This window comes from Elephas maximus, chromosome 10 (genome assembly GCF_024166365.1).
Source record: "Elephas maximus indicus isolate mEleMax1 chromosome 10, mEleMax1 primary haplotype, whole genome shotgun sequence".
Lineage (NCBI taxonomy): Eukaryota > Metazoa > Chordata > Mammalia > Proboscidea > Elephantidae > Elephas > Elephas maximus.
Genome location: NC_064828.1, coordinates 106,023,577 through 106,045,433, shown reverse-complemented (window position 1 = coordinate 106,045,433; position 21,857 = coordinate 106,023,577). Strand labels below are relative to the sequence as shown.

Below are 21,857 nucleotides of genomic sequence, written 5' to 3'. Positions count from 1 at the left end.
AGGACTGCGCCCCTGTTCCAACAGGCGGGGGAGGGGCTTACTCTAACCGAACACCCTGATGCTGGTGAGAACAGCAAAACGAGAGAAGGGACGGTCCCCTCAGGGACCATCCAGCTCAACTCTTCCATTTTTTAAAAAGCAGCTTTTACTGAGATATAATTTACCTGCCATAACATTTACCCATATAAAGTATACAATTCATTGTTTTTTTTAGTGTATTCAAAGAATGGGGCAACCATCACCACAATCTAATTTCACAACATTTTCACCATCCCCAAAAGAAGCCCCGTACCTGTTAACGGTCAGTCCCCATTCTCTCCCACCTCAATCCCCAGGCAACTACTAATCTACTTTCTGTCTCTCCAATACTCCCATTTTACAGATGAGAAAACTGAAGTTCAGAGCTGACAAATGCCCCCCACTGCCCTGAGCACCACACCTGGGCTCTCTCCAGATCCTGTGTCTCAGGCTGGTGGGATTTCTTACCAATAACAGATGCAAACAGCTCTGGCGTCGAGCTTCCTGCAGCCATGAAGGTGGCTCCAGCCACATCTTCGCTCAGATGAAGTCTCTGGAACAGAAGTGACCACTGACCCTTGGGGCAGTGAATGTGCTGACCAGACATTTAGCAGCGAGGGCAGGCATGGGGAAGCAGTGTTGTAGGTGACGCCAAGCTCCTCAACTGGCAGCAGCCTCCTTGGGCAGCCTGTCCTCCCTAGGTCCTGAGCTCGTGCCCACTAGCCACTCTGCTGGAAGCCCCACTCCCTCCACTCAACCTGGTCTCCTGGCCTCCCTGCTCTGCTCCTGCCAGGTCTACAGCTTAGAAATTTCTTCCCTTTTCTCCATCTGTCTATTTTCTATTCATTCTCTGAAACCAAGACCAAACCCGCTGCCGATGAGTCAATTCCAACTCATACCAACCCTAAAGGACAGAGTAGAACTGCCCCATAGGGTTTCCAAGGAGCGTCTGGTGGATGTGAACTGCCAACCCTTTTGGTTAGCAGCTGTAGCTCTTAACCACTACACCACCAGGGTTTCTGATTAAATGTCTCCTTGGTGAATCCTTTCCTGAGCTATCCGCCCTCCCCACCCCAGCCAGCTGCCCTCTTCAGACACGTGTTGTGTCTTATCCTCCATCTGTTGGAACACGAATTACATGGAGTGAGGGCTTGTGTTCCACATGCTGACCTTCCCCTGGACGATGAGCCCCTGAGGGCAGGGGCTGGGTCTTTCATCTTTGGCTCCCCAGTGCTTACAACAGTGTCTGGCAGGCATGGTAGGTGCGGAAACAAAGGTAGTTTTCCTTCCTTGACTAGAAGCCAAAGCAGAGGAAAGGGGTAGACTGGGGTCTAGTATATGGGGAGAAGTGAGAAAAGAAATGAAAAATTGACAAAATAATGAAAAGGAGAACAAGTCAGCTTGCAAAGGTCAGGACAGACAGAATGCCCTGCCATTGTAACTCAGCATCCTGCCCAGGTGAGCCATCTAGTGAGCTCGGATCCCCACCTGTTACCTGCCACCTACAGCTGGTTATGGGAAACCACCCAGGTTGCAGGCCTGGCTGGGCTCTCGACTAACAGGGCTCAGCATAAGTGCTGGTGGCCTGCCTTGGATCCAGAGGTTCCAGGTAATGATTTTGCGCTGGAGCATTCTCTTCTGCCAAGCCCTTGGCGGGAGCAGGGGGAGGTGTGCCATCCACCAACACTACCCTGGGGGCTCCAGAGGAAGGTCTCGTGTGGGGCAGACCCTAAGTGCATGGTGTGAGGTCTCTATACTGGGTGTCCTCACTCCACCCCCGCCCTTCTCAGTCTGTCCCCTACATCCCACATGCCCTCAGTCTCTCCCCTTCACCCCCCAAAGAACTTCCGGGAGGGGCCCCAAGTCCCTACTACGTACCTCGCAGATCTTCTCTAGAGATGGAACAAAGAAGTCATCGCACACGATGGCCAAGGCGTAGAACATGTACAGGGTCTGGGCGGAGACAAGAAGAGGGAGTGTGTGTTGGGGGGTGCCTGCCACACCCAAAGCCAGGCCACAGGGCAGAGGCCAGGTGGATGGCGGGCACGGAGGAGAATGCCAGCACCATGGAGATTTGCTCCTTTAATCTCCTCACTGAGAGGTGCGGAAACTGAGACACAGAGAGAAGATAGAATTTATTGGGTGGCACCAAAAAACAACAACAACAACAACAACCAAACCTGTTGCTTTTGAGTCAATTCTCACTCATAATGACCCTGCAGGACAGAGCAGAACTGCCCCATAGGGTTTCCAAGGAGTGGCTGGTGGATTCAAACTGCCAACCTTTTGGTTAGCAGCCAGGCTCTTAACCACCACGCCACCAGGGCTAAAACTCAGGACACATGGCTGGTGTTCCTTTCAGAAGCAGCTCTTTCCCAGAGCCAGAATGCACTCTCAAAAGGCAAGAGCCAAGGAGGAAGCCATTTAGGGTTACTATTTTAAGGGCTTAAAATAATAACCATGACCCGCTCCTCCCCTCCTCATTTCTAGGGAAGGTACAATTTCCTTGTAACCCACTGCCAACACCCCCACCCCCATCATCATTAAAACAAACCAAATCAGTTGCCACTGAGGAGTCGACTCTGACTTACGGCAACCCTGTGTGTATCAGAGTAGAACTGCTCCATAGGGTTTTCAGTGGCTGATTTTTTTTTGGAAGTAGACCATCGGGCCATTCTTCTGAGGCACCTCTGGGTGGACTCAACCTCCAGCTTTTTGGTTAAGAAGTGAGCATGTTAACCATGTGAATCACCCAAAGACTGCAAAGCAAACCATCCCCCTTCCTTTTTTATAGGGCGACAGGAGACCCAGCGTTTCCTGGGATACTACTTGTTGGCGTGTGTTTAAAACATGCTGGCCATTTACGGTGGGGGGCTCATGGAGCAGAGTTTGGATTCTAATGCTGACTCTGGGGCTTATTGGCCATGGGACCTTGGATATGTCATGTCTCCAGGTCTCAGTTTCTATCTCTGTTTATGAAGGAGCAGGAATAAATCAGTAGTTATAAATTGGTTTTATATCCCAAACCCTGCCCGCCTGCCCATTCATTCAGCCACCCAAGCCTTTATTGACTCATCCTATATGCCAAGCACCGTCTTAGGCGTTGGGGATGCAGCGGTGAGGACAGGAGGCCAGAAAAAGCCTCTGCCTCTTGTAACTTACCTTAGTGGGGGACAGACAAATAGACAAAGTATCCATAATTGCCAGGAAGAAAAATGAAGCAGATTCCGGAGTCAGTGGGACGGAAGGGGAGGATGGCCCAGGAAGCTGGCATCTGAGCAGAGACTCGGCTGAAGTGAGGGACAAGGCAAGTTATATTCTAGGGGAAGAGCGTTCCAGGCAGAAGTAGCAGCATGTGCAAAGGCCCTGAGGCGGGAGCGTGTTGGTGTATTTGAGGAACAGCAAGGCCACTGGTGCAGGTAGAGCAGACTACGAGAGGTGGGAGATGGAGGATGTGAGGAAGGAGGGAGAGGCAAGGGCCAGGACCCACAGAAAGGAACAGAACTTTAAGTGATGGGGAAGTCAGTTCTTTCTTCAAAGAAAATACGGTGTGGATGACCTGCTTGTAAGGAGAGACTGGGGTCTTCCAGCCAAGACAGTGTGATAGTCTACACCTTCACGGTTCATCAGATTAAGTAAAGCAGAAAATGCCTTAGCTCTGGCCAAGGGATGTGAGGGAAGTATCTCCTGGAGTCTGCGTATGACAATCTCTGGATTTGAATCATTACATTTTGCAAAGAGCAAAAGGAAACAAGTTCTGGGGGTATGGGTAAAGGGAGAGAGTAAGGTGGGATAGACCCTGTGGCCAGTTTTGGGATTCTGAATTGAATTCACATTCACAGAAATTCCTTCCAACATCATTTCACAGACAAAGGGCATCTTGTGAGGCCAAAGGGCCTCTCACCCCTGACACACCCTCAGAAAAACTGCAGAGGAAAGGGGGCCATGATGGCACCACAATTACCACTGCTTGGGCCAAGGGCTAAACAAAATTCCCAGCCTTTACTGAGAAGCTTCCTAGTGCTACAGATAAAATGGTCCCAAAGCTAGAGCCTTTTCTGGCTCTAAAGAAGCAGTTTGCAATTTTTTTCTGTAAAGGGCTGAGCAGTAAATATTTTGGGCTTTGTGGGACATGGGTTCTCTGCGCAACCACTCTGCTGTTGTAGAATGAGGGCAGCCATAGAGTGGGCGTGGCTGTGTTCCAATAAAACTTTATTTACAAAAACAGCTGGTGGGCTGGATTTGGCCCTCCAGTCGAGTTTGCTGACCCCCAAACTAGTGCTCCTGCAAAATTCCTAAGGTGCTCTTGGATTCAGAAAAAAACATTTTCTCTCAGCAATGCCAAAACTTTCATGAAGTGGGACCACAGAGTTACAGAACCAATTAGCCAAACCCACACACCCTGAGTAAAAAGGTATGGAGTATCAGGCCAGAGAAAACTAGAATATAATGACTCTATTCTAGAAATGATTTACAGGCCTGTAATTCAAAATCTGCCTACAACCCACATTCCAACTTTCGTTTTCATTAATGGTTTATCCTGTTAATTAAAACCTCACTCATCCATTATTCCCTCGTTGTTAATGTGTGAGAAGCCCAGACTTCGCTTTCTTAATTATCTCTTGCAAGGACTCAAACTTGATTGGGTTTAAAGATACAAGCAGATAGCCCTGTGTGGTAGGGGAAGCTGATCAGAAGGACAATTTCCTGTGATTGATCCAAAGCAGGTAAGCAAACCTGGACTATCTTCATTTTCTCATAGTATACAACAGAGTTGGCACATTTTTCTTTTTTTTTTCAATCGTACTTTAGATGAAGGTTTACAGAGCAAACTAGCTTCTCATTAAACAGTTAGTACACATATTGTTTTATGGCATTGGTTAACAACCCCACAACATGTCAACATTCTCCCTTTTCAACGTCAGGTTTCCTATTACCAGCTTTCCTATCCCCTCGTGCCGTCTAGTCCTTGCCCCTAGGCTGGTGTACCCCTTTAGTCTCATTTGGTTTTATGGGCCTGTCTAATCTTTGGCTGAAGGGTGAACCTCCGGAGTGACTTCATTACTGAGCTAAAAGGGTGTCTGGGGGCCATACTCTCAGGGTTTCTCCAGTCTCTGTCAGGTCAGTAAGTCTGGTCTTTTTTTGTGAGTTAAAATTTCTACATTTTTCTCCAGCTCTGTCCAGGACCCTCTATTGTGATTCCTGTCAGAGCAGTCAGTGGTGGTAGCCAGGCACCATCTGGTTATACTGGACTTAGTCTGGTGAAGGCCATGGTAGTTGTAGTCCATTAGTCCTTTGGACTAATCTTTCCCTTGTATGTTTAGTTTTCTTCATTCCCCCTTGCTCCCAAAAGGGTGGGACCAGTGAAGTATCTTAGATGGCCACTCACAGGCTTTTAAGACCCCAGATGCTACTCACCAAAGTAGAATGTAGAACATTTTTTTTATAAACTATGTTATGCCAATTGAGCTAGATGTTCCCTGAGACCATGGTCCCCACAGCCCTCGGCCCAGCAACTCGGTCCCTCAGGGAGTTTGGATGTGTCTATGGAACTTCCATGACCTTGCCTTGTACAAGCTGCGGCACATTCTTCTGTAAAGGGTCAGATAGTAAATATTTTCAGCTTGGTGGACCACACACTTTCTGTTGTAACTGCTCAGCGTGACCACAGAAGCACAAAAGCAGCTGTTATGGATTGAATTTGTTCCCCCCGCCAAAAACAAAACAAAACAAAACCCATTGCCGTCAAGCTGATTCCGACTCATAGCGACCCTATAGGAGAGGATAGATCTGCCCTATATGGTTTCCAAGGAGCCCCTGGTGGATTTGGAACGCTGAACTTTTGGTCAGCAGCAATAGCTCTTAACCACTATGCCACCAGGGTTTCCATCTCCCAAAATATGCATTTTGAAATTCTAACCCTCCCTCTTTGCTTGTGAATATGACCCTGCCTGGAAATAGGAGGTTTCTTTTGTTATGTGAATGCAGTTGTACCAGAGTAGGGGGGTCCTAAGCATAATCATTTCTGAGTATAAAAAGAGCAGAATGGACATGGAGACACATACAAGGGGGATACAGACACCAAGGAACATCAAGGATCGTCGACAGATGCCAGAAACTAGGAGAGAGGCTCACAGAAGGATTCAACATAGCTGAGACCCTGATTGGGACTTTCAGTCTCCAGAACTGTGAGAAAATAAATTTCTGTTATTTAAAACCATTCAATAGTGGTATTGTGCTGTTTAAGCCACCCATTATTACGGTAGCACTAGGTAACTAAGACAATAGCCAAAGACAACGTAGAAATGAATGGGTGTGGCCATGTTTCAATAAAACTTTATTTAACAAAACAAGTAGTGGGCCAGATTTGGCTGTGGGCTGTACTTTGCTGACTCCTATCATAGAAGAGTCTATTTTTACCTAGAAAGGTTTGAACCCATTATTCTTTTTTGAATTGCTACTTAAACTCCACCAACTGTCATCAAGGCCCATCTAAATATAGAGAGAAATTTGTTAAGAAGTTCACTAAAGTTTTAAATAAACTATATAGTTATGTAAAGATGGCAAAATTTGGGTGGAGGAGAAATCGTCATGGGATTAATGACAGCAATCATTTACAGGGCACTTATTTCCTGCCTCGGAACATATGACACGCTTTACTCATAGTCACTTGTATTTACACACATGGAGTGGGTGCTATCACCTCCACGTGATTAAGTAGAAAATGAAGCACAAGAAGACTTGAATTCTTGTCTTGGCTCTGGGGACCCTAGCTGTGTGACATCAAACAAGTCCCTAACGGCTTTAAGTCTCAGCTTTTTCGTTGGTGAGACGGGGCCAGTATCTGTCCTCCCCATAGTTCTGTCACACGAATTAAGCCAGATCTCTGATGCGCTGTGAAGCCAGATCAGCTTCACATGCCTGAAGTTAGCGACACCAAGCACGGAGGGGACCACTTACACCAAGGATATGTAGCAGGACGGCTCCATGCTGTCGCTCCTCGTTGGAGAACAGGTCTGTGGGGAACTCGTGAATCGCTGGAAGACAAGAGGACACAGAAGAGCGTTAGTTATCAGGGAGGCACCTGAGAAGCCTCACCTGGTGTCAGACTGCCCAGTGAGGTGGCCAGCGGCTTCTCCTCAGTCCAGGGCCTGACCTGTGCCCTTTCGAAAAAGGGACTAGATTCTGGATTATCCGCAGGTGGCATAGTGGTTAAGTGCTCAGCTGCTAACTGAAAGGTTGGTGGTTCAAACCCACCAGCTGCTCTGTGGGAGAAAGATGTAGCAGTCTGCTTCCATGAAGATTACAGCCTTGGAAACTCTATGAGGCAGTTCTACTGTCTCCTATAGGGTGGCTGTGAGTCGCAATTGACTTGATGGCAATGAGTTTGGTTTGGTTTGGTTTATTCTAATACCTAGAGTCAATCGTGTTTTAGATATGCCTTGTATTAACAACAACAACAACAAGGTAGGAGACATTTCACACCCCTAGGATGGCTATCCCCCATGTGTCTGTCAGCTTGTCGTACTGTGGGGGCTTGTGTGTTCCTGCGATGCTGGAAGCTATGCCACCAGTATTCAGATACCAGCAGGGTCAACCATGGAGGAGAGGTTTCAGCTGAGCTTCCAGACTAAGACAGACTAGGAAGAAGGACCCGGCAGTCTACTTCCGAAAAGCATTAGCCAGTGAAAACCTTATGAATAGCAGCGGAATATTGTCTGATATAGCGCTGGAAGATGAGCCCCCCAGGTTGGAAGGCCCTCAAAAGATGACTGGGGAAGAGCTGCTTCCTCAAAGTAGAGTCGACCTTAATGACGTGGACGGAGTAAAGCTGTCAGGACCTTCATTTGCTGATGTGGAACGACTCAAAATGAGAAGAAACAACTGCAAACATCCATTAATAATCGGAACCTGGAATGTACCAAGTATGAATCCAGGAAAATTGGAAATCGTCAAAATTGAAATGGAATGCATAAACATCGATATCCTAGGCATTAGTGAGCTGAAATGGACTGGTATTGGCCATTTTGAATGGGACAATCATATAGTCTACTATGCTGGGAATGACAACTCGAAGAGGAATGGTGTTGCATTCACCATGAAAAAGAACGTTTCTGTGGCGTCTGGGGTCTTAAATGCTAACAAGCGGCCATCTAAGTTGCAGCAATTGGTCTCAACCCACCTGGAGCAAAGGAAAATGAAGAACACCAAGGCCACACGACAACTAAGAGCCCAAGAGACAGAAAGGGCCACATGAACCAGAGACCTACATCATCCTGAGACCAGAAGAACTAGTTGGTGCCCGGCCACAATCGATGACTGCCCTGATAGGGAGCACAACAGAGGACCCCTGAGGGAGCAGGAGATCAGTGGGATACAGACCCCAAATTCTCATAAAAAGACCATACTTAATGGTCTGACTGAGACTGGAGGAATCCCGGCGGCCATGCTCCCCAGACCTTCTGTTGACACAGGACAGGAACCATCCCCGAAGACAACTCATCAGAAATGAAAGGGACTGGTCAGCGGGTGGGAGAGAGATGCTGATGAAGAGTGAGCTAATTATATCAGGTGGACACTTGAGATTGTGTTGGCAACTCTTGTCTGGAGGGGGGATGGGAGGATAGAGAGAGAGGGAAGCAGGCAAAATTGTCAAGAAAGGAGAGACTGAAAGGGCTGACTCAAGAGGGGGAGAGCAAGTGGGAGTAGGGAGTGAGATGTATGTAAACTTATATGTGACAGACTGATTGGATTTGTAAACGTTCACTTAAAGCTTAATAAAAGGTATTAAAAAAAAAAAAAAAAGAACGTTTCAAGATCTATCCTGAAGTACAACGCTGTCAGTGATAGGATAATATCCATACGGCTACAAGGAAGACCAGTTAATACGACTATTATTCATATTGATGCACCAACCACTAGGGCCAAAGATGAAGAAATAGAAGATTTTTATCAGTTGCTGCAGTCTGAAATTGATTGAACAAGCAATCAAGATGCATTGATAGTCATTGGTGACTGGAATGCAAAAGTTGGAAACAAAGAAGAAGGATCAGTAGCTGGAAAATATGGCCTTGGTTATAGAAACAATGCCGGAGATCGAATGATAGAATTTTGCAAGACCAACAACTTCTTCATTGCAAATACCTTCTTTCACCAACATAAACGGCGACTATACACATGGACCTCGCCAGATGGAACACACAGAAATCAAATTGACTACATCTGTGGAAAAAGACGATGGAAGAGCTCAATCTCATCAGTCAGAACAAGGCCAGGGGCTGACTGTGGAATAGACCATCAATTGCTCACATGCAAGTTCAAGCTGAAACTGAAGAAAATCAGAGTAAGTCCACGAGAGCCAAAATATGACCTTGAGTATAACCTACGTGAATTTAGAGACCATCTCAAGAATAGATTTGATGTATTGAACACTAGTGACCAAAGACCAGACAAGTTGTGGAAGGACATCAGCCACGAAGAAAGCAAGAGTTACTGAAAAGACAGGAAGGAAAGAAAAGACCAAGATGGATGTCAGAGGAGACTCTGAAAGTTGCTCTTAAGCATCGAGCAGCTAAAGCAAAAGGAAGAACTGATGAAGTAAAAGAACTGAACAGAAAATTTCAAAGGGCGGCTTGAGAAGAAAAAGTATTATAATGACATGTGCAAAGAGCTGGAGATGGAAAACCAAAAGGGAAGAACACGCTTGGCGTTTCTCAGGCTGAAAGAACTGAAGAAAAAATTCAAGCCTCGAGTTGCAATAGTGAAGGATTCCATGGGGAAAATATTAAATGATGCAGGAAGCATCAAAAGAAGATGGAAGGAATACATAGAATCATTATGCCAAAAAGAATTAGTCAATATTCAACCATTTCAAGAGGTGGCATATGATCAGAAATCAATGGTACTGAAGGAAGAAGTCCAAGCTGCTCTGAAGGCATTGGTGAAAAACAAGGCTCCAGGACTTTATGGAATATCAATTGAGATGTTTCAATAAACAAATGCAGCGCTGGAGGTACTCATTCGTATATGCCAAGAAATACGTAAGACAGCTTCCTGGCCAACTGACTGGAAGAGATCCATATTTATGCCTATTCCCAAGAAAGGTGATTCAACCGAATGTGGAAAGTATAGAATATCATTAATATCACACGCAAGCAAAATTTTGCTGAAGATCATTCAAAAACGGCTGCAGCAGTATATCGACAGGGAACTGCCAGAAATTCAGGCTGGTCTCAGAAGAGGACGTGGAACCAGGGATATCATTGCTGATGTCAGATGGATCCTGGCTGAAAGTAGAGAATACCAGAAGGATGTTTACCTGTGTTTTATCGACTATGCAAAGGCATTCGACTGTGTGGATCATAACAAACTATGCATAACACTGCGAAGAATGGGAATTCCAGAACACTTAATTGTGCTCATGAGGAACCTTTACATAGATCAAGAGGCAGTTGTTTGGACAGAACAAGGGTATACTGATTGGTTTAAAGTCAGGAAAGGTGTGCGTCAGGGTTGTATTCTTTCACCATACCTATTTAATCTGTATGCTGAACAAATAATCCGAGAAGCTGGACTATGTGAAGAAGAACGGGGCATCAGGATTGGAGGAAGACTCATTAGCAACTTGCGTTATGCAGATGACACAACCTTGCTTGCTGAAAGTGAAGAGGACTTGAAGCACTTACTAATGATTACACCTCAACATAAAGAAAACAAAAATCCTCACAACTGGACCAATGAGCAACATCATGATAAACGGAGAAAAGACTGAAGTTGTCAAGGATTTCATTTTACTTGGATCCACAATCAACAGCCGTGGAAGCAGCACTCAAGAAATCAAAAGACGCATTGCATTGGGCAAATCTGCTGCAAAGGACCTCTTCAAAGTGTTGAACAGCAAAGATGTCACCCTGAAGACTAAGGTGCACCTGACCCAAGTCATGGTATTTTCAATCGTATCATATGTATGTGAAAGCTGGACAATGAATAAGGAAGACCGAAGAAGAGTTGACGCCTTTGAATTGTGGTGTTGGCGAAGAACATTGAATATAATACCATGGACTGCCAAAAGAATGAACAAATCTGTCTTGAAAGAAGTGTGGCCAGAATGCTCCTTAGAGGCAAGGATGGCGAGACTGCGTCTTACATACTTTGGACATGTTGTCGGAGGGATCTGTCCCTGGAGAAGGACATCATGCTTGGTAGAGTACAGGGTTAGCGGAAAAGAGGAAGACGCTCAACGAGGTGGATTGACGCAGTGGCAGCAACAGTGAGCTCAAGCATAACAACGATTGTAAGGATGGCGCCGGACCGGGCAGTGTTTCATTCTGTTGTGCACAGGGTCGCTATGAGTTGGAACTGACTCAACGGCACCTAACAACAACAACAGGATGGCTATGATCAACAAGACAAATAATAGCAAGTGTTGGTGAGGATGTGGAGAAACTGGAACTCTCATACACTGCCAGTGGGAACATAAAACAGTGCAGCCCTTTGGAAAATAGTCTGGCAGTTTCTCAAAAGATTAAATATAGAGTTACCATGTGACCCAGCAATTCCATGCATAGGAATACATTCAAGAGAAATGAAAATATTTCTCCACACAAAAACTTGTACACACATGCTTATAGCAGCATTATTCACAAGAGGAGGAAACAATCAAAAAGCTGGAAATGATCCAAACGTACATCAACAGATGAATGGATAAACAAAATGTGGTATACCCATACAATGGACTGTTACTCAGCCATAAAAAGGAATGAAGTCCTGACACATGCTACGACATGGATGAACCTTGAAAACATAAGGCTCAGTAAAAGAAGCCAGTCACAAAGGTCATGTATTGTATGATTCCATTTATAGGAAATGTCCAGAAGAAGCAAACCTAGAGATGAGAGATAGATTAGTGGTTGCCTAGTGCTGGAGGGGAAACCCTGGTGGCATAGCTGCTAAGTGCTACGGCTGCTAACCAAAGGGTCGGCAGTTCGAGTCCACCAGGCGCTCCTTGGGAACCCTATGGGGCAGCTTTACTCTGTCCTATGGGGTCACTATGAGTTGGCATTGACTCGATGGCACTAGGTTTTGGGGTTAGTGCTGGGGGAGATGAGGGTTTGGGGTGGTGAGGGCTAAGGAGTATGGGGTTTCCTTTTGGGGTGATAAAAATATTCTAAAATTGATTGTGGTGATTCTAAATAGATTTAGAAAATACTCTAAAATAGACTGTGAACATACTAAAAGCCACTGAACTGTCCACTTAAAGTGGGGAATTGTTTGGTATAGGAATCACACATCAATAAAGCTGTTACCAAAAAAAAAAAGTCAAAAGAAGAAAATCAGAGGATGGTTATGTTTTGCCCAAGGACTCCACTCACATTCTTAGCAGACAGCTTCTGTCTTAGTCATCTACTGCTGCCATAACAAAAATACCACAAGCGGATGGCTTTAACCAAGAGAAATTTATTCTCTCACAGTCTAGTAGGTTACAAGTCCAAACTCATGGCGTCGGCTCCAGGGGAAGGCTTTCTCTCTCTGTCAGCTCTGGCAGAAAGTCCTTGTCTTTAATCTTCCCCTGGTTGAGGAGCTTCTCAGGCGCAGGGACCCCGTGTCCAAAGGACACACACTGCTTCTGGTGCTGCTTTCTTGGTGGTCTGAGGTCCCCCATGCTCTGCTTGCTTCTCTTCCCTTTTATCTCTTGAAAGATAAAAGGTGGTGCAGGCCACATCCCAGGGAAACTCCCTTTACCTTGGATCAGGGATGTGACTGAGTGAGGGTATTGTTACAATCCCACCCTAATCCTTTAAACATAAAATTACAATCACAAAATGGAGGAAAACCACTCAATCCTGGGAAGCATGGCCTAACCAAGTTGATACACACATTTTTGGGGGGACATAATTTAATCCACGACAGCTTCCCAAGGACTTTAACTAATTCTTAGGTCTGCTGTGAATACGGTGCCTGCCATTTGTCGGGCTGAGGGCGTGAGGCAGTGAGGTCTGTTTGAGAGGGCAGGCTCACTGCCAGGTTCAAATCCTGGCTCTGATACTTATAAGCTGCATGTACAGGGGTCCCTTTATTAACCTCTTTGTGCCTCAGTTTCGTCATCTGTAAAACGAGGACCTTGTGTTACTTCTAAAACATTTCAATCTTGTGGTGAGCAGCTTCAGGCCAGTCTCCTGCTAGGATTTTGGGGATACCCTTCCCTCACCACTGTCGGGTCAGAATTCTCTGACAGAGAAGTTTGAGAAGCAGGGCTCCATGAAGGGATGAGGAATCATTGCTGGCACCTCCTGCCCCCCTGAGAGCTCAGGGACACGTGTCCGCATGCAAAGCCCTTCAAGCTTGTCACCACCTGCTAGTGACATCCTTTTAATCTCTCTTCCCACTCACCCTGACGGGTAGGAATTGGGCAAGAATAACCAACCAGTTGCCATGGAGTTAATTCCAACTCATGGTGACGCCATGGGAGTCAGAGTAGAACTGTGCTCCGTAAAGTTTTCAATGGCTGATTTTTCAAAAAAAATTTTGTGCTTTAAGTGAAAGTTTACAAATCAAGTCAGTCTTTCATACAAAAATTTATATACACCTTGCTATATACTCCTAATTGTTCTCCCCCTAATGACACAGCCCACTCCTTCCCTCCACTCTCTCTTTTCGTGTCCATTCTGCCAGCTTCTAACCCCCTCTACCCTCTCATCTCCCCTCTAGATAGGAGATGTCAACATAGTTTCAAGTGTCTACTTGATCCAAGAAGCTCACTCTTCACCAGTATCTTTTTCCATCCCGTTGTCAAGTCCAATCCTTGTCTGAAGAGTTGGCTTTGGGAACAGTTCCTGTCCTGGGCTAATAGAAGGTCTGGGGGCCATGACCACTGGGGTCCTTCTAGTCTTGCTTAGACCATTAAGTCTGGTCTTTTTATGAGAACTTGGGGTCTGCATCCCACTGCTCTCCTGCTCCCTCAGGGGTTCTCTGTTGTGTTCCCCGTCAGGGCAGTCATCGGTTGTAGCTGGGCACCATCCAGTTCTTCTGGTCTCAGGCTGATGTAGTCTCTGATTTATGTGGCCCTTTCTGTTTCTTAGGCTCATAATTACCTTGTGTCCTTGGTGTTCTTCACTGTCCTTTGGTCCAGGTAGGTTGAGATCAATTGATTCATCTTAGATGGCCACTTGCTAGCGTTTAAGACCCCAGGCGCCGCTTTCCAAAGTGGGATGCAGAATGTTTTCTTAATAGATTTTATTATGCCAATTGACTTAGATGTCCCCTGAAACCACGGTCCAATGGCTTTTTTGGAAGTAGATCACCAGGCCTTTCTTCTGAGGAGCCTGTGGGCAGACCTGAACCTCCAACCTTTCTATTAGCAGCTAAGTGTGTTAGTCTTTTGTACCACCAAGGGCAAGAATAATGGACCCACACTCAGAGGAGAAACCGGAGATCCCCCGAGAAGTCTAGTGACAGCTTCAGGATGAGGGATGGGAGCACTGGCACTAGGAAAACCTTCTGTCTCCCAGCTGAGCACACCTTCTGCAGAGCCACCCAGGGCAGGAAACCAGGGTGGCTGGGGATGAGGCTCAGGTTAGGTTAGATGGAGCAGAAACCGAGGCTGAGGTGGAGCGGGGGAAAGGATGAGGCTGAGAACTCAGGTCCTGGCCCCCTTATCCCCTGGGCCTCCGTCAAGCCGCTCAGGTGACAGGTGTGCTTCCACTGGTAACTTGGGACACAAAGCTCCATGTGACACAAAGCTCCAAGAATGCACCTGCAGGGAGGACACCATGCCTCCTGGTATGGACTCTCATGGTCCTAGACGGTAGGCAGCCCAGTGACAAAGCCCTCTGCATTGGGTGTCCAATGCACTGGGTACAAGGACCATCCCTGACACCTCCAAGCAGCTCCGGGCATCTTATCTGCCTCTCGGGCCTCACGACACTCATGGGTGATGGAAGTTGGAGGAAGAACCCTTTCTCTGTCCTCCCATTCACGATGGCTTGTGGATAAGAACTTTGTGTCATTTCATCACTGGTTCTCACCCTCCAGCTGGACTGGAAGCTCCGGGAAGGCAGGGACCCACATGGCCTTGTTCCCCCTTGGATCCTCAGTGCCTAGGATCGGCCTGCCCCAGAGTAGGTCTCCATCAACGTTTTACCATCAGCTAAATAAACAATGGTGAAATGGCAAAAATAACCATTTGCGTCATCTGATCCTATGAGGATGCCTTTGTCTTTACCCTGTAAATCTCTCTGGTAATTAGAATGATACCTAATTCATAGTGGGTGCTTGATAAATGTTTGCTAAATCAACTCCCAGGCCAAAATTCCCTTCTCTGCAAATACAGAAGCCCTGGTGGCACAGTGGTTAAGAGCTCGGCTGCTAAACAATAGGTTGGCAGTTTGAACCAACCAGCCGCTCCTTGAAAACCCTGTGGGGCAGTTCTGCTCTCTCCTGTAGGGTCGCTATGAGTCGGAATTGACTCGACAGCAACGGGTTTGGTTTTATTTATTTATCTGCTGCAAATGTAACTTGGCCCTAAGCTCTGCAAGTGAAGGTTTCTTCCTTATATGGAAGGTTTTCTGTTTTTCTTAAGATCAGATTCTCCCAATGGGACACAGAAAACACCAGCCCCTAAAACACCCAGAAAATGTTCCCACTTTAAAACAAGCAGCATTTAATGAAATAGGATTCTTTCACCTCTCTTTCTTCCTTTTTTCTCCCCACTCCTTTAAAAGAATTGCTGCTGTCAGTTCAAGGGCACAGATTTGCTTCAAGGTTTATTCTCTGAGAGACAGAATAATAAAGGGAGAGACTCGGCATTCCTGCGGCCGAGATCTTGTTTCCCAGAGGAACGCAGCCGCCTAGGATGTTTGGGGCAGATCAGTGAGCTCTTCCGCCACTCGAGACTTGTCTGGACTCTCCAAGACACTGTTCTGAGAGCCAGTGATTTATCCAATCTGGCGGATTCTTCGAGAATTAGAATAAAGTTCCCTTTCTATTCTATTGCTGAGGACATACCATCTGGCCTCCAGCAGGGAGGGGAGGTGGGTGATAAATGGCTTTGTCCTTGGCAGGAACAGACTTCCGGCTCGGCCACGCCGCCTTGCTCTGCACCTCCATGTGTGTGCCGAAGGCTGCGGGAGGAGAGCGAAGCTCACCCACGACCTTACCTTCGCCCAGCAAGGACGGCGAGGAACCTGCAGAGCTACCAGCTGCTAAGGACCCATCACCGTCTGTACCCACGCAAGTCTTGCCAACATGTCCTCAACCCACGAGGTAGGCACTGCAGTCGCAAATGGCCCTATTCTCTGGAAGAGGCTCAGAGCGGGCAGGGACCAGCTCAGGGCACCCAGCCATATAAGCCAAGACTCAAAGCAGGACCCTGCTTTTCTCATCCAGGGTTAGGAATGGCCTCTGACATCCAGGGAACCTTGGTAGCTCAGTGGTTCAGAGCTTGGTTGCTCACCAAAAGGTCGGCTGTTCGAATCCACCAGCCACTCCTTGGAAACTCTGTCCCGTAGAGTCGCTATGAGTCGGAATCCACCAGACGGCAACAGATTTCCTGACACCCAGGCAGTTTGGCAGAGTGGAAATCACCCTGCATTGAGAGGTGGAAGACTCAGATTGGAGTCCCATGAGATTGGGTGACCCCAGCCCGGGCCTCTCTGGCCCCCTTCCTCTTCAGTGGCAAACAAATAAAACAAAACAAAAATTCTGTCGAGTCGATTCCAACTCATAGCGACCCTATAGGACAGAGTAGAGCTGTCCCATAGGGCTTCCAAGAAGTGGCTGGTGGATTCGAACTGCTGACCTTTTAGTTAGCAGCCGCAGCTCTTAACCACTGCACCACCAGGGCTCTACTTCAGTGGAAAGCTGCTGCAAAAAATGCAAAAATACTGTTGCTGTCAAGTCTATTCTGACTTATTGTGACCCTATAGGACATAGGGTTTTCAAGGCTGTAATCTTTATGGGAAGCAGACTGCTGCATCTTTCTTCCAACGAGCAGCTGGCGGGTTTGAACTGCTGACCTTTTGGTTAGCAGCTGAGAGCTTTAGCCACTGTGCCACTACAGGTGTTAAAAATAGTCACTGCTATCATGGCTGCAAGGTTGGTGCAGATGGTTAAGTGCCTGGCTACTAATCAAAAGATTGGTAGTCTGAATCCACCCAGAGGCGCCTCAGAACAAAGGCCTAGTGATCTACTTCCAAAAATAAGCCACTAAAAACTCTGTGTAGTACAGTTCTCCTCTGACACACATGGGACCACCATGAGTTGGAATCGACTCAAAGGCTGCAAGCAGACAGGTGGCCACTTCACCCTCCCACGCAGCGGCTGGTAGCTGGTCTACTCCTTAGTTCATGAGTCAAATCATCTAGAAAGTGGCATATGGCAGTACAGACCACGGAGCAGGCTCAGCAGGGACTCTGTCCCTCCCACCCTTGCCACCAACAGCAACAATTGGAATGCTCTGTCTTTAGAAGCAGAAGACTCAGGTTTCAGGAGGCTGCCTCGTGCCTGTTTACCTGTGTGACCTTGGCCAAGTGGCTTAGCGCCTCAGAGTCTCTTTCTTTACCTATAAATGGGGATCGCTATAGAGCCCACCGACCAGGTTGTTGTCAGGATTAAGTGAGACAATGCAGGCAACGCACTTAGCACAGTTGGCCTGCCAGTCTGGGCCCTGGTGGTGCAATGCTGCTAACCGAAGGGTTGACGGTTCGAACCCACCCAGTGGCTCCTCAGGAGAAAGACCTGGCAATCTGTTCCCGTAAAGATTAACCCACCGCCATCGAGTCGATTCTGATTTATAGCGACCCTACAGGACAGAGTAGAACTGCCCCATAGGCTCTCCAAGGAGCTGCTGGTGGATTTGAACTGCCGGTTTTGGGGTTAGCAGCCAAGCTCTTAACCACTGTGCCACCAGGGCTCCAGACCTAGAAAGTCCTATGGGGCAGTTCTACTCTATCACATGGGGTCGCTATGAGTCCACAATTGACCTGACGGCACCTACCAACAACAACAGGCTGCCAGTCATTCTGGCCGTGAGCATCACGAACGTAGACGCCTGTTCATTCCCCGATGCTCCAGAGGCTGTACAGACTGGGCTTGTGAATGCAGGACAAGCCCGGCTTCAAGATGAAAAGGGAGCGATTGATTGACGGATTAGGCTGGCCACATTAGAGCCTGAATGAAAGTTGTGATTTAATCCCAGATTCCAGAGAAAACCTTCCTTCTCCTCCCCCAGGCTTGCCGGGATCAGGAGCCCATGGGCCATGTTCAAGGACATGATGTTTGCAATGTGTGACAGGCTCTGAGCTTACCCTGTCTGCTCAAATCCCCAGCAGGGAGGAGGGATCAACAGGGCACAGGCTCCCAGCTTTTCAGGTCACACCTAAGCCTCTAAGCCGTGGAATCTGGGGGTGGCTGGTGGGAAGAGATGCATCTTCAGGTAAAGCTGAGCTTAGGGAACCCTCAGCACCCTTAGGTCCCAATCTTGGGGGAAGGGGGAGTGGGAAGGCTGCCAATGACCCCAGCAGCCACCCCCTGCCCCTTCTAAATTCTTTACTCTGGACCTGAGGTACCAGGATTGGCTTCTCCATCACTCTTGGTTCTGGGTGCACCCTCTGCTTAGTCTCCAGGTCCCTGTCTCCTCCAGCTGCCCCACCCTCAACTGTGCGCAGGAAGGAGGGGGTGGGACGGTGGGCTAGGCCCTTTCTGCCATTTGCCTTCCAGAATATCAGAGAGGCAGCCTGAAGGTCCCGCCCCGAGGACAAACGCAGCTCCGATCCCGCCTCTATACCCGCAGCTACCGAGTCATCTGGCATCCCAGTAACTGCCATTCAGAGGCCCTAAGACATACCTGGCCTTTCAGTGTGCACACCAAACATTACGTGGGTTACACCATTCTATGTCAAAAACTCCAAATTAGTGTTGCCCTTCATGGCTCTATATTTTCCCTAACAATGCTGCTAGCTCTCCAAACATATTAATTTATTCTAGCACTGTATCAGGCAATATTTTATTTTGCTCCATTAGCTAACTTTCAGAGGTAGATTGCCAGGCCTTTCTTCCTTGTCTTAGACTGGAAGCTCTGTTGAAACCTGTCTACTATGGGAGACCCTGCTGGCATCTGAAATACCCGTGACATAACTTCCAGCATCATAGCACCAGTATGACAAACTGACAGATAAGAGGCAGACTCTTAGGATGAATGCCAGAAACCCTCTCAAGGCTTCAGGGCCCCACATGGTCCAGCCCCGCCTGCCTCTCCAGCTCTTTCATGCCCCCTTGCCCCTTGAGCTCACTCTGCTCCAGCCACATTGGAGGAGCCTGTGATGCCAGCCCCTGGCACAGGCCTGGCACAAGCTAGTGTTCAGGAAAAGCCTCTTGCGTGAATGAGTATCTGGCCTTCTACATTCCTTGGGGGCTGCTTGGGTGGCGCAAATGGTTAAGTGTTCAACTATTAGGCAAAAGGTTCAATCCACCCCCCACCCCCGGCAGAGGCACCTCAGTAAATAGGCCTGGCAATCTGCTTCTGGAAGGTCACAGCCTTGGAAACCCTACCAGCAGTTCTACTCTGCACACGTGGGGTCGTCATGAACTGGAATCGACTCAACAGCAACTAAGAACAACACCTTTCTCAGACACAAATTCAAGAGCCGCTAAAATGAGCTCAGCCCTGAAGAATCTCCAAGAAACGTCTGGCCGGCCCTGCTTTCTTGGCTCCAGTCTTCCCAAGGCCACACGATGACACTTCGCAGACGGAAAGTTTATAATAGAGACGTGCTTTCGGTTAGATGCTGAACTTACTTAAACCTTTCAATCAGTTGGTTCTCTTTAGGGAATGTAAACTGTGAACTGAATTTTTCAAAAAGAAAAAATTGCCTCCAAACATGCCATTCTCTCTTGCTTTCCACCCTAGTTAAAAATAACCCCACATCTAAGTCCTGACGTGGATTCTGAAAAAGAGACTGGAAGGCTGGGAAGTAATTTAAATAGCTTCAAATTTCTAGCATTTCACTTTATATAAGGTGTATGTTTTAGAAACCACCCAAGTGCCAAAAACCAAAAGCAAAAAGTTGTGATCCCCCCCCCAATTCTATGGATTAAAATAACTTTGCTAAGAATTTTATACCTTTCATGGGCGACAGTTGGAACATCTGCGTTCTTATACCATCACCTTCACGTCCCAAATGGGAGTAAAAATGATTAGATTAAATCATGGGTTTAACCAGCATGAAAAGGAGTTCAGAATACTAGCTTTCCTTCAGTACACTGCAAAAGAGATTAAACACCACGGAGGAAAAATTGTGATTAGAAGGCCCAGCAGAGGGATGGCTCTTTCCACGCGTAACTGCAATGGACAAGGCCCGAGATGCTACCCAGTACAGCTGTTCTCCACCCAGGAGGAAAAGTGGGCTGATCAAAATCCCAGGGGCAATGTTTCCTAAGCCATTCCTGCCCTCCCCACCTCTCCCCCTGCCCTCCTACCCCACCCCCTACCCTCCTGTCCCTCCCCCTGCCCTCCCACCCCTTCCCCTGCCCTCCTTACCTCTCCCCCTGACCTCTCACCTCTCCCCCGGCCCTCCCATCTCTCCCCTCACCTCTCCCCCGCTCTCCTTACCTCTCCTTCTGCCCTCCTTACCTCTCCTTCTGCCCTCCTTACCTCTACCTCTGCCCTTCCACCTCACCCTCTGCCCACCCACCTCTCCCCCTGCCCTTCCCACCTCTCCCCCTGCCCTTCCCACCTGTCCCCCTGCCCTCCCCACCTGTCCCCCTGCCCTCCCTACATCTCTCCCTGCTCTGTCGCTGAAATCCTTGCCCCGCCCATTGAGAATGACTTATCCTCTCATTTTAAAGGATGAAACATGCAACTAATAACAACGATAACATTATGAGAGACTGAATATAAAAAATGGCAACAGCAGACCATATGGGCAATAGAACTCTGACCCACAAGCCCTGTAGCAAACTGGACCCAGAATGGTCAGGACTTGGTCAATGATGGCCAGCTTCTCTGTTTTTTGCTTCCACTTTCAACTCAGAACCAACTGAAAACCCATTGTGGAGGCAATTCCAACTGGCAGCACCGCTGTGTGCGCTCAAGCAGCTAAACTTTTAGTTAGTAGTCAAGTGCAAACCATTTGCACCACCCAGGGACCCAGAACCAACCAGAGAAACTAAAAATGGTCCCAATCACATCACATGCCCACCACTAGTTAGCCCACCGCCAGCTGCCCCACACCAACACCCTCCAATCAGGGCACACCAGCAGCCTTCTCTTCTTTCCACCTTTGGCCTCCGCCAAGCCAAGCGCAAGCAATGGGGGTTGACTCCCTTCCTATGCCTGCTGCCATAGAGTCGATTCAAATTCATGGTGACCCCATGTATGTCTGAGCAGAACTGTGCTCCACAGGGTTTCCAATGACTGATTTTTTGGATGTAAATTGCCAGGCCTTTCATCTGAGGCATCTCTGGGTGGACTGAAACCTCCAACCTTTCAATTAGCAAGCTGAGTGCACCACCCATTTCCATCACCCAGGGGCTCCCCCTCGATACAGTAAACCCTGAATAAATATCCTGTTTGTTCTCATTTGGATGGCCTTTGCTTACTTCCATAATTAGCAATGACCTTTAGTTATATCTATCAATGCCCATGGAAGTAGCATTCAAGAAATCAGAAGACGCGCTGCATTAGGCAAATCCACGGCAAAAGACTTTTTAAAAGTGTTAAAAAGTAAAGATGTCACCTTGAAGAGTAAGGTGCACCTGACCGATGCCCTGATATTTTCGATTGTCTCATATGCATTCGAAAGCTAGACAATGAATAAGGAAGACTGAAGAAGAATCAATGTATT

General features: G+C 47.5%; 1 protein-coding gene across 2 annotated transcripts in view; it reads right to left on the bottom strand.

Annotated features, from left to right (window-relative positions):
- SLC24A4 (solute carrier family 24 member 4) overlaps positions 1–21,857 on the bottom strand; it is a 209,516-nt gene that overhangs the window by 47,858 nt on the left and 139,801 nt on the right. For both annotated transcript variants that reach the window (XM_049899489.1, XM_049899490.1), the window contains exons 3-5: positions 6,979–7,055; positions 1,897–1,971; positions 487–571 (exon numbers count right to left, since the gene is read on the bottom strand). In XM_049899489.1, coding sequence (XP_049755446.1) covers positions 487–571; positions 1,897–1,971; positions 6,979–7,055 — 237 coding nt within the window. The remainder of the gene's footprint in view (positions 1–486; positions 572–1,896; positions 1,972–6,978; positions 7,056–21,857) is intronic.